Source organism: Rattus rattus, chromosome 5 (genome assembly GCF_011064425.1).
Source record: "Rattus rattus isolate New Zealand chromosome 5, Rrattus_CSIRO_v1, whole genome shotgun sequence".
Taxonomy (NCBI): Eukaryota; Metazoa; Chordata; class Mammalia; order Rodentia; family Muridae; genus Rattus; species Rattus rattus.
This window is the reverse complement of record NC_046158.1, coordinates 40,404,653-40,421,885: the sequence shown is the minus strand read 5'-3', so window position 1 is coordinate 40,421,885 and position 17,233 is coordinate 40,404,653. Positions and strand designations below refer to the sequence as shown.

The window sequence follows — 17,233 nt, the reverse complement described above, 5'->3', positions numbered from 1 at the left end:
GTCATTTTAGTTGACAATTCAGAGTGAATCCTCAAAAAGAACATAAAGTCTTGTTACCTGTGTGTTCCCTGGAAATACTTATGCATAATATTAGTAAACAAGTAGATATTGGTTTTTCAGTGACACTTTAAAAAATACTAAAGTGAGAAGTGAATCTAGTTTGATTCAAATCATTTGAAAATTAGGCCGGGTATAGTTGAGTGATAGATAGATCACTTGCATGTGTGAGCCCTGATCAAATGTGGAACAACCAAGAAATGAAGGCAGTGGAGCTGGGGAAGAGAAAGGAAGAAAGGGTGGAAGAAAGAGAGAAAGAACCTACCACCAATCATCTCTTTGTAAAAATAAAGCCATTTTGTTTTAATTATATTAACTATTACATTAAACCAACTTTTAACTCTAATCGCTCTGTTTTACGACAGAGATCTGAATCCAGATAACTCCAACTTGCTTTATGAATATGTGTGTGCATGTATTTCAGATGCACATGAGTTTTACAATTACCATTTTCATAAAACTACAAATACAAACAAGATGACCCATCAGGTGTGCTTGTAAAATAAATTAATGCTAACTCTAAGCCTTGATAAGTAAAATATTTATAAAGGAAAAATACATCTCTGTGCTGTTTTCAGCATAAAACATATCATTCCAATTGAAGGCCACCCTAGAAAACAGTATGAAAAACCTTGTAAGGCAGATAAAAGATTTGCTGAATTGCCTGATTGTGCCCCTTAAAGCTCAGGTGCTGCCCAATTCCTCTGCACAAGGAGTACAGACATCTTTATTTTCAGAAGAGGACATACATTAACTATCTTGGGAAGTCTTTTAATTCCCATTTCACAAAAAACTAACACCAGCCTAAATTCTTCCTCACCTCATGGAAATGTCCTCCCTGGTGGACAGAGATACATTCTCTGGCTGCTAGAATTAGAAACATAACATCTTACTAGCAAAAAAGACAGCAAACTAGTGCTCACCCTCTTCTTCCAAAACTAAATCATTTCCACCCAACCTTTTTCTTCAGGTGAATTCTATTTCCCTTCAATTAGTTTCCTTAGCGCTCTGACACCTTAAACAACAGTTAAGTGTTATTTTTAGAAACTGCAACCCCTGTAGGAGAAGAAAAGCTACTTCATACAAATTGCATACTACGGGTAGATAGTATAATTTGAGGCAATATCTCGAGAACGTGAAAAGGGTTTCTAATGTTACTTCAGAAACTCACAAATCAGCCCCCTCCCAGTGGTTTGTTTATCTGTTCCACATTCTACTTCATAGAGTCAACATTTACTCATCCTATTTAGTAAGTCATTGATAAAGTGGTGCCCCTATATTGTGTGTAAGAGCCCAGATCTCTATTCCATGCTTACCAGTTTCCTACTAGTCCATGAAGTTATCATGAGTCAGAACCTCGAGATTGGTAAGAACATCCAGCTCCACTGTTGCCAGGAAACCTGTGGGCAGGGGCACACATGCACACACACACACACACACACACACAGAGAGAGAGAGAGAGAGAGAGAGAGAGAGAGAACTTGTTTCTCACACTCTGCATTGGCCATTACCCAGAGCCTATGACCTTATCAGGATTTGCAAATTGACTCTTAGTGGAGACAGTCGCTTTGGCAAGTTACGTGTCACATACACACGGGAGCAGAATTTGTAGCTACTGAATCCAGATAACACGATGTGCACTTCTTATGTCCTTTTCTGAGTGCAATAACACTTACTGGCTCCTGCTTATTCACAGGGTTCTTTAGCAAAGCTTCACTGCTAATGCTACACTGGCATTTTCTCCAATGCTAATCTTCTGTCTTAGTAATCCATTTTATTAAATTTAATCAAAATAAACTCGATGTCCCAAAAATTACAGTAGGGGTTCAACAAGACAGCAAAGGCCCTTACTGCCAGAAAATGCAAATGTGACAAACTGGAGTTTGAGGCTTAGAAACCATATTAAATCATGTAAAGAGAAAACCAATTCCACAAAACTGTCCTGTGGTGTTCATGTGCACATGCCTTGACATGTGTGCCCATAAATTCATATCACACACACACACACACACACACACACACACACACACACACACACACCACCACCACCACCACCACCACCACCACCACCACCACAAACAACAATAATAATAAATAAATAAAGCATTACCTTAGTCTGATAAATTTAAATAGCCTTATCATATATATTTCAAGTGTTTACAAAAATGTAAAGTTTTTCTTAGTTTGCTGAATCTCCGTCCATAGTTTAGAAACATAGTTTACTCTGTGTCACCAGGAACTTGTACTCAAGTTTACCCGATGGTTGGTGCGGTCCACCTGACCACCCGCTTTCTCTCGTGTAAGTGCACAGGGACACACTCAGATTGTTATCCCGTTTGCCACCCACCCTCAAAGGAAGCCAGTCTCCTGGTACACTTTTGAGTCCTCTATTCTCTTTGACTGAATCTACCATGTCCCTTTATTTCTGCCTGCTCCTTCTCTTTAAATTAATTTACTTTGTTTTTCAGGCTAATCTCCTTTCTTTCATTAGAATCCCAAATCCCATCTGCCCATGATCAGTGTCAGGGAGGCTGCCTATCACCTCTAAGTCCTCAGCCAAGGCCTCTCTGAATGTAGACCTAGGAGGTAGGAAACCTTATATTTTAATCTCTGGTTTTTGACTCATGCCCTTTGACCTCATATCCTGTCAGCTTATGTTTAGAATTGGTGACAAAGGTATTGTTAATTCCTGCCTTAAAGCACTGGGAATTTATTCCATTGGACTGTGTATAGACTTCAGAGAACTCTATGAGAACCATATTTTTGCAGAACTGAAAAGACTTATATATGGAAATATTTGACTTAAAGTCAAGAGAAAGATGAACACTGTACTTTGCTATACAGCAGAAAATAAGCTTGGAATGTATTATCTGACTGGGGGCACATAAACTATTTAAATATACTGTTATGCTGAACTCACTAAATATATTCATCCAAAAGAAAGTTTTAACTCTTTCAGACCAAAAGTCCAAAGCAAACTGAAATTACTGTGTAGGAGATTGTTTTCAGTGTTAAACAAGAAGACACTAAAATCAGGACCGTAAAGAGGCAGCAAGTTCAGGGCTACACCTGAGTAAGTCATTTTATCAGAGTTCTCAGCAATAGCTGACACGGTAATCCTTTCCTCAAGAGTATGTCTTTTCTTTTCTTCTTTACTCTCTTGATGTTCCTGAAGTATAATTCAGAGCTTGTTAACCATTCCTAAAAGAAATAGCGTGATCCTCTTACCTTTAATATAAAGGGTTCACAAAGGCAAACAAAGACAATCAAATAGTACGTATCTTTGTTTGAATATAAATATCCTGAGGCTGTAATTCAATAAACTCAGTAGAAAAAGTTGGCTTTCGAGAAACTAGGGACATGATTGGCTGTCCCATATAAAAACAGTAAAGTGGGAGAGCAGGCATAGTGAATAATAATAAATTGGCATTTAACAAAAATTTTGAGTGTTTTAAATGCTCAACATAATAAGAAACTAAGAGAACCTGAAAGGGATCTTAGGAAGTGGGACATTCTAATGAGGTGTCTTCCACTTTAAGCAGTCTTTAAAAATGGTTCTCTATGTGGTCTAATAACAATGCATTGGACAGAAGGAACCTACTGGATGTGAAGGTGCACCTTTATCTTCATGTTAAAAAGCTATTGTGCAAATCACACGCTTTGCTAGGAATGGGAAGAAGTGTTGGCAAGATGACTCTGCAGGTAAAGTACTTACTGCCCCAGAATGGTGGCCAGAGTTGGATCCCCTCACATTAAACACACACACACACACACACACACACACACACATATGCATGCGCACATGGGCGTGCACAGACATTCATGCAAGCATGCACACACGCTCATAAGAATAATTGATATAAATAAATAAATAAATAAATAAATAAATAAATAAATAAATAAAAAACAGTAATGTCAGTACAAATGCCCATCGAAGCATTGTAAAGAATTTGTGGAAGTTCTCTAAATTCTTAGCAAACTGACATCAAAAACCACATCAGACATTTAGCATTTAGGGTGTAGTGTTCTTTCACAAGGGCACAGGAACTCTGACATCGGGAAAGGGATAATGATGTAAAATACTTTAAAAAAAGGCATTTGGCTCAGAACCTTAGTATAATTCCTGTGGTTACCTAGAAATTTAATATGTGCTCCCAGTTATCAAAGAATACTCAGGGATATTTTTCATATTTACGCATGACAGGTATAGACACAGACTGCCATCAGAACTTGAAGATGCTGGGTCGGCCACTCAAATGCTACAAAAATGTAGATGTCATTCTACATAACATATTTGTTTAAAATAGTGACGTACTCCAATACAATTATGTGAGAGCATTCAAGCAATGTTTAATCTCACATGTTCATCATAGGGGTAGCTCTAGAAATTTAATATTACTGCAACCCTACAAAATGTACTATGCTGTTTATTGGGAATGTATCAGAGGTTCAGATCATTACAAGCGTTTTAACTATCTGGGTGCACCTTCAAACACATTCACTGGGTTGTCAAAGTGAGAATAAGAACTGTGGTATTCAAAATTTTCCATCTTTCTAACAACCAATAGGGACCCTAATGAATGTCCCTTGGGAGCAATAGTTTATACTCTATAACCATAAATATAGCTAATTCTATGGAGTGACCAGAAGTAGCCATAAGGATAATAAAACTACACTAACATCTTCCTGGCCCATTAACATCTTAGATGAGCTACATAGACAATTTCCTACAGAAGTACAGCATAAGAGAGCATGTTCCAGAAACAATTCAAATTGAGTTTGAAATTTAATGAATTTAATACTGCACTCTCTGCATGAATGTCACCACTTATGACTTTTTCATACCCCTAACTACAGATTAATTACCCAAGGAAAGAAAATATAGTTAGGAAGAAGACAATGTCTAAGATGACTGAAGTCCTAGTGCATGGTACAAATTTTAACCAATGTGCCTGATAGGTAGGCAAAAAATAAATACACAAGACAGGAAAATGCCAATCTGAGAAAAATATCATAAAAATAAATAAGAACAGAAGGTGGAAACTTCAACAAGGGCATGAAAAATAGCATTACGGTTAGAAGCTTTGAATAGTTTGATGCCTCCTTAGGTCCTATTTCAATCTGTAGTTTATAGATATCAGAGTATATCCTTATGTGAATGAGTACATGCATGCAAGCACTCAATGGAATTATTTGATTAAATGGGCTAGGTCCTCATCATGGGGAAGTTCAGCCAGGCAGGAAAAATGCAACTCAAGACAGGCAGTATTTGTTAACTATAAACATTTTTAATTACCTCGAATATTATAACTTGAATGGTATAAACTTCCATAAACAAAACTGTATGTTTCTATTTTACATAATAGTAAATGGATGATTGAAATGGTGGGTATTGTTCTTAGCATTATGTTAGGCCTGAGTGAGTTGAGTTATTTGAACCTAAGTACAATGTAAGAGTCAAGTTGTTTTCTCATTTGCGACAATGTCTCACAACGTCACCCTCTCTGGCCTGAATTTTTTGTATAGATCAGGCTGGCCTCCAACTCACAGAGATCTACCCGCCTTTGCCTCCCAAATGCTGCAACTACAGGCATGCATGATCAGTCCCATATTTTTTATTATAATATTTATTTTTTAAAGATTATACTATAAAGATGTAATATTCTCCTTCCCTTTTCTGTAACCACCACTTTACTGAGTCAAATTTTAATTTTATGACCCTTGAAAGATAAACCCTGAATAGACAGTTCAGTCTGGGCATAATGTAGTGGGCACCAAGAAATGTCTGTCCTGCCCAGGAAAGAGGAAAGCCTGAAGACCACTTGGTCTTAGCCCTTGATAGCCCTGAGATTAACTTGCTTCAAACATTCCCCCGGAGCATTAATTGGAGACACCAGAGAATGGTGGTGGTAGAGCAAGTTTCAGACAATCACACAGGCAGAGGTAACTAAAAGAGAGTCTTCCCACCCTGCTCTCTCAACCAAAACATACTGTGTACCACAAGTGTTCTTTGAAATCTTAAACGAGTCTTCATGATGCTAAGTTTTAAGAATGATAACATAGAGTAAGCAACAAATCCAGCACATAAGAACTCCAGACTACATCTCGACACCACGATGAGCAAACCATAGATGCGTGCCTGAAGAATATGGCATTGGTTAGACTCCTCATCTTTGACAAGGTAACCAGGGGGCTTGTCCTCTTCTGAGTGGTCTTTGTAAGAGCAGAATGATGTCAGTGATCGGGAACTTTCAACTCAGACATGCTCTGTTTCTTCACTATGACTGTGCCTACTTCAAGTTGTGCTTGCCATAGCAACATTCTTGTGTGGTCTAGGTGTAGTCTAGTTATAGGATCTTTCTATTTAAAAAAAATGTAACTGAAAATAAAAGACTTTAAGATCCCAGGAAGAATTCTAAAGATTTTAACAGAGATTTAGAGCAGGCCTATGCCACGTGTGCATATTGTCATCTTCAACATCATCTAGGTAAAAATCTCGTGGAAAGTCCATGGATCATTTCACAGACGCAGTAGAAGGCCTGGAGAAAGCAACTGGCTTGTCACTTCTCAGTGACATACGAGCGATAGTAACTCAAACCAGGGGTGGATAAACTAAACATTCACAGTTTCATTACCAACACGATTTAAACCTGGCCATCGCTTCCTGATGTAACCTCCAGGATGGGAAACAAACCTCATGGGAAAGACTTAAGGTAGAATTCATCCAATAGCAGGGCATACAGGGTTTTTTATTTGTTTGATTTTTGTTTTGCTCTGTTTTTATTTTTCTTAGCTTTTAATAAAAGAAACCAACTCAGAGCAGAAGCTGCCACTTGCACTTCCAGTACCAAAACTTTCCCTCTGGTTCTCACCTGTCCTTCTATGTGGCAAAAGCTGTTCACACATAAACTGACTGCACTTTGTCACGGGAATCAGACCAGTCATGGATCATTAGCGAGGCATTCGAGACCATCTTTTTTATTTCTTTTTGTTTTTTTTTTTTAAATATTTCTCCTGGATACTATTCTTACAGATACTTTCCCATACTTCTAGGACCTTTCAATCATATCAAGTCAAGCCTGTTGGGATCCACGTCAGATTCAAACCTCAACAAATACAGCACCATTAACAAGATCCCGCAACTCACTCTGAACTTTTCAGATGTCAAAACTGAGAAAAAGAATACATCCCCGCCTTCTTCAGACAAAACCATTATTGCACCCAAGGTTAAAGAGAGGACACACAACGTGACAGAGAAGGTAACTCAGGTAAGACGTCATTTTACTATACATCTCAGCTATTTTGTATACCTTGAAGCGTATTTTTCTCTCTGACAGTGGGAAGACATTTATCTCAATACCATGAGATATTGAAAACCTCCTAAGGAAACAGTCTAACAAAGATAGCTACAATGACTTTTTTTCTGTGACTAGATTGACCAAAACTGAACCAACTTGGTATTATTTATTGCTTTGAGGTAAATCCCAAGCTATTTGTCATACTTGGATTTTTATTGGCTTTCTGTCAACCCTTACATTATAAAGCATTGTTAAAGAAATGTAACAGATGTGCATATCGGAATTTTAGAGGTTTAATTGGGATTTCCTCCTAACCGTGACCTTTTCTTTTGCACTTACTCCACTAAGCTGAGCTGTGTCAAACCGATGCAAAGGAGAGCACTCCAAGATGACAATAACATTAACATGAAATAATGCATCTCACAGCAACAATATTTTTATTGTTTTTCAAATTAATATTGCAACCTAAATTACGATAAAGAGGCACTGTCCAATGCCCTGCCTCAAAGAATAGATAAAAATGATTTGTACTTATGATATCCAAACACCCACCTAGCTTTTGCTTACAGTGCAGTTGCAATGTTAGGGATTCATGGCTCTAAAACTGTCAAGTAAGCAACTCCTCTACAAACAATTTAGTTAGTATATTTGCCCAGTAAGTCTTTGTATAAACAACCCACAATAAAGAGGTAAATTTGACCTCGGCCCCTAATCTACCCACTGCAAATTTTGAATTAATAAAGACTTTTTTCTGAACTGTAATTACCACAGGTAGTCCTGCATTGTTCCTTGCACACAACCTATTACTAATTGAGATACATATGACAGCCCTCTGCATTTATTATGTTGGAAATGACCAACCTGTCACTTGAAGATGAGAAAATATCCATGTCATTTGTGATAGCATCCCCTAGGATGTCCTTTCGTATTTCTATGGTAACGAAGCACACTACTATTTTTCTTTCTTCCTATCATAAGTAAAGTCAACATAATAGAGTTAAATGTTCTATTATTATTCATATTGTATTGGCATCGTGTTGACAGCTCTGAATTTACTTGCAACTTTTATCTATCTCTTTAAAATTCCTTTCTAAGTAGTCACTGCTTTGTAGATATATAGAAACCGAGACACTTAAGAAGATGTGGAAACAATGTTAGCAATATTAGGGCCATGGTCAAACAAATGGCATGAACTAGTAAAGTTGGAAAAACAGCATAACAAGTGCAATACAGACTGGCCAAGAACTGTAGTGTGGGATTTCCCAAATGTATTTCCAAACAACAGATGCTTCGAAACCTTCTCATTCCAAAAAAAAGGGGGGTTCAGAATTTAAGATAATATCGTCACTTCTAATAATTAAAAAGTTAACTTGAAGAATGCCATTGTACTCTTTCCTGCAATAACAAAACAAATTAACCTTATAAGCATCCAAGCTTTCATGTGTTAGCTTATGACAAGGTCCCATATCCTATCACACCTAAGCAGTTTGTTGTTCAAAGAAAGAGTGAGGTCAGTGTGGCACCTGCTTTAAGATTTTTTGTTGTTGTTGTCTTTTATTTTGTATCTATTTAATTTATTACTTATTCACTTTACATCCCACTTATTATTCATCTTCCTTCACCCTGTCCCTCCTCCCCTTCTCCTCTGAGCAAGTACCCCCTTCCAGCCCCAGACACATCCTCTCCCACTGAGATCAGACCAAGCAGCCCAGCTAGAGGCACTTACCCCCCTCACAGGTATCAGCTTTGGGGCTAGCCCCTGCTCCAGCTGTTTGTGATCCACGTGAAGACCATGACACTCTGTTATGTTTGCAGACAGGAGTCTAGGGTGGCTGTCCTCTTAGAGTCTCTACCCAGCAACTGACTCAGGCAGATAAAGACACCTGCAGCCAAACAGTGGATGGAGCTTGGGGACTCTTATGGAAGAATAGGAGGATGGATTGAGGGTCCTGAATGGGGATAGAAACTCACAGGAAGACCAACAGAGTCAACTAACCTGGAAACTTGGGGCTCTCAGAGACTGAACCAGCAACACACACATACACATACACAGAACATACACAGGCTGGACCTAGGCCTCCCTGCACATATATCAGATTTTTTTCTAATCCTAGCATAATGGAAACCCAAGCAGATATGAATCTATTAGTTATGTCTGTTAGAAAAGACTCCAGTATCTCAGTTTATAGAGGACACAATTGTGCTTTAAGGCAAGACTGATCAGAGAAGAAAATGAGACCTACGTGGGACACTGAAGCTGGATCTCAAAAGTTATTTATCAAAGTAGAGAGCACATGACATTTAAAGTCAGAGGTCAGAAGCAAACAAACTCAAGTTTAACTCTTGTCTTTTACTGTATGACATGAAAATAAGTAGAATGCTTTTGTGTGGGTAAAGCAAGGTTATGAACTGGCAAAACTTCTCAGAGTTGGTCAGGTGAGACGGTGCAGCCCTTAATCCCAGCAACAGTAAGCAGAGGCAGTGGATCATCTTGAATTCCAGGCCAGCCAGCACTGAGACTGTCTAAAAGCAAAGCAAAACAAACAAGCAAAACTCAGATTTGATATGAAATTTGATATGATTATATTTATATGTGGAAAGTGTTCCTTCTGGTGCTAAGTACATAATGTGTTCTCTCTAATGTCTACTCATGGTTTTACATGACTCTCCTTCTCTTCCTCTGTATGCTAAGGCTCCCTTTAGCCACACCCTCAGACCCTCCTAGACCAGAGGTAGAGTGCATATCAGCAAAGGTCTGCTATAGAAAAGAAGGAAAGGTGGGGAAGTGGAGATAGAGAAACAAGCAGTTATTGAGGGAAGGGGGACATGCTCATATAGGAAAATCAGCAAGGACAAAGTTATTCAACCACAGTAGTCCATTATGTCTTCTGAGAACATATGGGATCCTAAACTCAAGAAGTACAAGGTTTTGAAATTTCCCTTCTTTCTTTCTTCCTTCCTTCCTTCTTCCTTTCTTTCTTTTCTCTCTCTTTCTTTCTTTCTTTCTTTTGACGGGGTTTTCCTGGCTGTGATCCTGGCTGTCCTGGAGCTCATTTTGGAGACAAGACTGACCTTGAACTCAGGGATCTGTCTCCCTCTGCCTCCTGAGTGCTGTGATTAAAAGCCTGTGTTGCCATGCCCAGTTCTAGATGGTCCTTTACTAGGCTTTTTTCTATGTGAATTGGTAAAGTGCCATCAAAAACAGATGTCATCAAAATTTTACAGTATTTTAAGATCATGCCTTATCTTTTAAATCCTGTGGCTTATATATTTAGTTCCATAATGTTATTTATTGGTTTCAACATTGTCATATCTTTTATAACACTTTTAAATGTTTGTGGAGCCCACTTTGTTTATTAAAGACTACGGGTTGGTGATCTGGTTTATCCTCCTGCACAAGCAAGACAATTTGAATTTGATCCTCCAAAACCACATAAAGTAAAGTGCCCACCCCTATATATATCACACATTCATACAATAATAAATAAATAATTTAACGATATTTTATTTATTTATTGAAATTTTTGTACATACATATACCTTGACTATATTCATCCCGACCCCCTCTGAAGCTTCCCAATATCTCCAAGCTTCAAGTATCATTATTATTATTATTATTATTATTATTATTATTATTATTATTATATAACCCATTGATTTCATTTCATCCTGGCCAAATGCTCATGGGTGTGGGGTAACCCATTGGGGCATGAGCAATCTACTAGTGACAACATCCCCAAAGTGACTCTCATCTAGCAGGCATTAGATGCCAATAGATGTTCAGTTCATGCTGAACCTGTGCAGGTCACCATAGCAACTGTGAGTTCAACTGTACAAGAACTATATTATATCCATAGGCCACCATTTCAGTATTCCGCCCTTCTCCCAACTCTTACATCTTTTCTGTCCACTCTTCCACAGTGTCCCCTGACCTTCTGGGTGGGGGTTGACTTATTACTCTCAGCTACTTTTTCTTAGCATTGTGAACAAACATGGTCTGTCCATTAGCCTCTACCCACTGTGATTGAGATGCATTAGGAGGATGGAGAGATGGATCAACCGTCAAGAGCATTTATTGCCTTTCCAAAGGACCTGAGCTTGGTTCACAGCACCCTATTCAGGTGACTCCAGCTCCAGAGGACCCCAGTTTTTTTTCTAGCCTCCATGAGCACTGCACAATATGACTGTACCTCCTTACTTTCCATACTTACACAAATAATTAAAAATAAAAATAAAGCCTCTTTTCTTTGAAGAAAGAGAAAACTCTCTGACCAAGGTTGAAAGCAGCACAAATACCTAAACACACACACACACACACACACACACACACCCCTTGTGTAGTTAGGAAAGGAGACTTCTGAGTGTTGATGAGGTTATTAGTGTGTAGTGTTCATAGTTTTAAGACTGTGAAATGGCTTCTGGGGCCCATTCTGTTATCACACAGAGATTTTCATGCCTTCATTAATATATATATTAATATATTATATATATATATATATATATATATATATATTTCAATAAATTTACATTGTTCAAATACTATTCAGTTTCCAGTATTTTATTTTATAGCAGTACGAAAAGAGAAAATACTGATCATTCAACGCATCTGAGATCAACAAAAGAGTTCATCTTTCCAAAAATTTGGGATATACCCCTCTGGCTTTCAAATTTCCCCAGGAAAAAGCCAGAATAGGTTTCTAAAGGGAGCTAGGAGATTAGCGTGGGAATCTGCTTATAAAGGTCCATGCTTTGTATTATGAACTTTCAGAAAAATGCAAAGAAGTTTGGGAAGCAAGAAGGACTCAATGTGTCAATGGCCCTGATTCTACACTGGCACTTAATAACAAATCTTCATTGTCTGCATGCCAAAGCAAATAAGGCAAAGGTCAAATACAAAAACATTACCTGCCAATATACACCCTAATACTGCACCCCTAGACTAGCCTATGATGCTGAGACTATCCTGGTGTTTTGGGAGTTTCTTACCCATAGCTGTCTTTGAAATTTACAAATTCATTGGATAAAACATCTTTTGTCTTCCTGTCACTAAACCGAACTGGGTAATGAGCTAAAACTTTATTTCCTTAGTTAATCTTGGGGAGAGTCTGTGTCAGAAGATGATCAATATGTAGGTTTTGTACAATTGGCTTTTTTTTTTTTTGGTCAAATGTTGTGTGTTAATAGATTTGCATAAGGTGCATGATTTCTTTCAGAGAGGCCAAGCTTTTGTCCACTAATAATTCAATATTGGATGTCAAACATTCCTTAACAAACCAATAGAACAGGCATCACCAGAATGAGACATAAATGAAAAAAAACAAAGCAACCCCCCCAAAAAAAAACAGTGTTTGCCTTAGCTGTTTGTCTCCCAGTCTCCTGTACACAATGAATTAGAATTACCTGGCTAGTTGTTTTGCTCTCCAGCTAGATGAGTTTCTTTGCAGGAGAAACCTACCCAACTGTCAATTTTCTTTCATGAAGTTATTTACTCATTGGACAAGAATTGCTGAGAGGATATACAGTGTAAAATCCTGGGAATTTAGACTTCTAAGAAATGCCCCTACCTTGGAGAAGAAAGCAGACAAGTCAATTACATAGGTGCTATAATACAGTTTGAAAAACTACATTACAGGCACAGACAAGATACAGAAGGTTTTACGAAGGGAATCCTCACCTGGGTTGAGCCTGAGGAATGATAGCTAAGAAGTGCAGCTTCTTAGCCTAGTTATGAAGCTTGAGAAGCTTCTGGAATAAGAATCTGTCACAAGTATAAAGAAATAAGAATGTGTCACATGTAAAAAAGCAAACTACAGGATGGAGGACGATTGCTGGTGTCACTGGTGCCTAGCATAATAAATGACAGAGCTGAGAAGTAAAGGAGCAGACTATACTCACTCTGTCTCTTAGCCAAGCTTTCTCCTTCTTGACTTTGCTCATCACCTAAGGAAAGCAAGATCCCCAGACCCCCATCCCTGGCCCCTGGTTCTGGTAATGCTCACAGGTGGTGATCAAGTAAATGCCTTCTATTTTTAAGCACCCATATGGTTACCAAATTAAAAATGACCCTGGTCAGCCTGTATGGGTGTGGTGATCATCCTTGTAGCGAAAGCATAGTTCTTTGATGAGAACAACCCAAGAAAATGCAGTGGAGTAGAAAAGACTCTGCTGAAGGGGCACCAAATAGCATTGTCTCATCACAGGGATGAAGATAAGCATTCAAATAACAATATCACTGATACTGAAATGGCCATTAAAATACAAATATGTTAAATACTGGGCAAATTCTAGAACATAGATGTATAAAACCCAGAATCAATGGTATAATACTAAAACATGCAGTAGAATTGCATAGAGGAATTATACCTAGCATGCCAACAGAGGATACTATGAACTAATTGGAGAACCACTATCTAGCAGTATAGAGTAATATCATAGACAAGAGCAAATATGATAAGCATTATAGTATGATTTTCAGAAACTAAAGAGAGTCTTCAGTCCCTTTCAAATCAAAATTGGTCAAAATGTCTGATGTTTATGAAGAACTCTGAGGAGTTTAAAGGAAATTTCCACAGATGTTATCAGAAAATAGGATGTCAGATGCTTCCAAACTGCTGAGGACATGGTCATCTAAAGAAAGCATGAAATGTATTCTTAATCCTCAATACTTTCTTTGTAGATCTATTGAAAGAATGTTAAAAAAAATCAGATTTAACGAATCACAAAGTACTCAGATCACAATAAAGAAATTCATCAATGTTTAAACGTCCATATAATCACCAGGCACAGGCCTTTAATTGCCAGCACTGGGGAAGCAAAGACAGGCAGACCTCTATGAGTTATAGGCCAACCTGGTCTACAGCCGTTGGCTTTCTGTGAATTCAAGGCTAGCATGATCTTCATAGTGATTCCAGAACAACCACAGCTATTCAGAGAGACCATGTCTAAAAACAAAAGGACAGTAAAGTATTCTTGCATCTTTAAACCATCCCTGTAGGTTTTAAGCCAAAGTAGATTTCTAGTATTCAACGGTCACTGTATGTTATTGGTATGAAAATTAAATTATGGTAAATTTAGTAAAAGCAGACAGTGATCAATTCTTTGCTATTTAAGAGACTCTGTGATAAATTGTTTATGGATTACCAAGTTTAATCTATACGATAACTACTTAGCAGCATTATTATGGCCATTTCATAGGGGAGATGAAAGAATCTGTGAGCGATAGAAGTCCCTTTCCAACCAAGGTCATGTGACTCTCTCAGTGACTGTCTCAGTTTCTAAACTACAGTCCATGGTTCTATTATTTCTTTCTTTGCATGTTGAATCTGTTCAGAAGCCGTCATGGCAGTTGGATGTGATTTAAACCTGTCTTTATGGTTGAGTTTCCTACTGAGTGTCATGCGGTTGAGCATACGCTGGATGCTTCTCTTGGTCTTTAACACACCTTGACGAAGAAGCTCTTTTCCATCACCACCTGTTGAAGTTCACGTCCATCTGTTTAGTCTATGTTTACATCAGGATCGTGGCTTGTGGAATTTCGTTGGCATGCTATAGTTGGCAGAAAAGTGAGGTGACAGTGATGTTGCTGACAAAAAAAGAGCTCGAAGGAGAAAGCATCGTACTTTCTATTGAAATTTACTTTTATTTTACAGTACAAATTTATTCATAATGTTTTCACTCTCAACCAATAACTTCAAAGGAACTCTTTATAACTTAGCATGTTTTATAACGGAGAGATTTTAATACTAACATTAAACTAACATTAATTTAATAGTGTTAGCCAATACTTAAAATTTTCATCTTGGGAAATGCCATACAAAATTTCTTAACACATTTGACATTCTCTCACTTCAGATAAATACTAAATTTTTATCAATGATAATCTTTTTAAAAAATCTTGCAGACAGAACTACACATTAAAAGTTATTTTGTATATGGCATTATTTTCAATAATGCTGTTAATACTGCACTTAATTCAAGATTCTAATTCCCAGCATTATTTTAAAAAATGATTCTTCATAATTTGAAATTATAAAATAAAAGATTCACAATACTTATGATGCATGATTAATGTGTTTTTTTCTAAACTCCTTTTTGTATCTAAATAGATTTAAATATCATGTAAGCTTCGACAGAACTGAACAGATCATCTTGAACTGCCAGAAATAGCAGTAATCATAAAATTACAAATTAAATTTGAAATGCAACACAGGAGGAAAAATTGGTTCTGAATACTGCCAATGGATATGACATTTGTTTTGCATCCATTATCTTTCTGTTATTTATAGAATATCATCAACTTTGGCTAAGCAGAACAGAAATCCCCATCCAATATTTTCTCCATATTCTGGGCCTGGTTGATAAACTACTTGTATAAGTGCACACAAAAATGAAAACAATGTATCTGGACTTTGCAGGAAAGCTAAAGCGCAGAACAGAGGCTCAGCGGCTGTGAGGACTGATTAAGTGTAAGCCAGCGTTAGCTGCTATGGCTGCTGCAAAAGCAAAAGCAATGCTTTCCTTTTGCACTTGTGTTAATTCAAAACTTTGATGCTGAAAATACCAGAATAGAATTTCAAGCTTTTTCTCACAGTCAACATATTCTGTAGTTTAAATAATGATGAGGATTAGAACAAAAGTAACTAAATATTTTATAGTAATTATCTTCTTTAAATACGTACTATGCTGTACATACATTAAATATAAATATGGATGTTATTATTTTAAAAAGCAAATGTGAATACTTTTTAAAAGCAACAAATTACTTTTGTTTATTTTTATTAGATCATATATCTATGTCTAAAATTGCCTAATAATATATATATCACAAAATAGGTCTTCATTTTGGTAAAAGTACTTTACTCAATATTCACATTTATGCAGTTTTGATAATGAAGGAATAATACTCCCCCATGAAACCTTGGAAATCTCTGAATAACAGCCACAGCTTTTGGTAAAGCATTCATGCATGACTGCTTAAAAGAAAAGAAAAGCAAAATACTGTTTGATTTTGTGTACTCACAGATTTAAAAGGAAGAAAAGAAAAATAATGTCAACCTGTTTAGAAGTTGGGTCAGCAAAAGGAAACAGGGACAGAGAGAGAGAGAGAGAGAGACAGAGACAGAGACAGAGAGACAGAGAGAGGGGGGAAGAGAGAGAGAGAATTGGTCAGGAGAAATTGGCAAAAATAAATTAGCTTAGAGTTCATAGCAATAGCCTGGTTGCCATGACAACTGAGGCACAGATGACTGTGGATCTGTTGCCAAGATGCTTCAGTTCTATCCCCTTCTGCCCTCCACTTAGCCTGAGCTTTGAGATGAAAGTCAGACCCCAGAACAGAAAGGAAGTGCAGAGGCAGCGTTCTCTGCTCATTTGCCCTTGTAACGTAGGGGTTTTGATGAGCACAGTTCAAAGAGAATCACCTAATGAGAGCAGGAGAGCAGGCTGAGCAGTGGATTTTCCATGTTTCATGGGATGAGGAACAAGCTGAGAACCATCATCAGATGAGAACACCCCAGAGCACAGAGTATTTCCACACACATAGTCTAATGACTTGAAAAGTTAGATGGCCATGCACTATTCCTTCATTTAAAATGCAAGTCCATGTAGAGAAATATGTTTAAATCTAAATTAGGAGAGTAAAACAATTGAAGTAGGAAGCTTATTGGTGATGTTGGTATTAATATGGCTTTTTCCTAGTTCTAGTTCTCTATAGTGTGAAGACCTCATTTCTGGGAGAAAACTACATAATGAGGTCACAATTACCTCCAAAACTTAACTGTTTCTGAAAACCCATTAATAATTAGATAATTTAAAGTTCATAGAACTTCAAATTTCTGTCTTAGTCAGAATTTTTTGACATTTTTGTGTCAATGAAATCA

At 37.4% G+C, this 17,233-nt stretch overlaps 1 protein-coding gene across 7 annotated transcripts in view; it reads left to right on the top strand.

Moving 5' to 3' along the window:
- Nucleotides 1-17,233, top strand: part of Kcnh7 (potassium voltage-gated channel subfamily H member 7) — a 489,779-nt gene that overhangs the window by 350,146 nt on the left and 122,400 nt on the right. For all 7 annotated transcript variants that reach the window (XM_032903393.1, XM_032903394.1, XM_032903392.1 and 4 more), the window contains one exon: nt 7,111-7,325. In XM_032903393.1, coding sequence (XP_032759284.1) covers nt 7,111-7,325 — 215 coding nt within the window. The remainder of the gene's footprint in view (nt 1-7,110; nt 7,326-17,233) is intronic.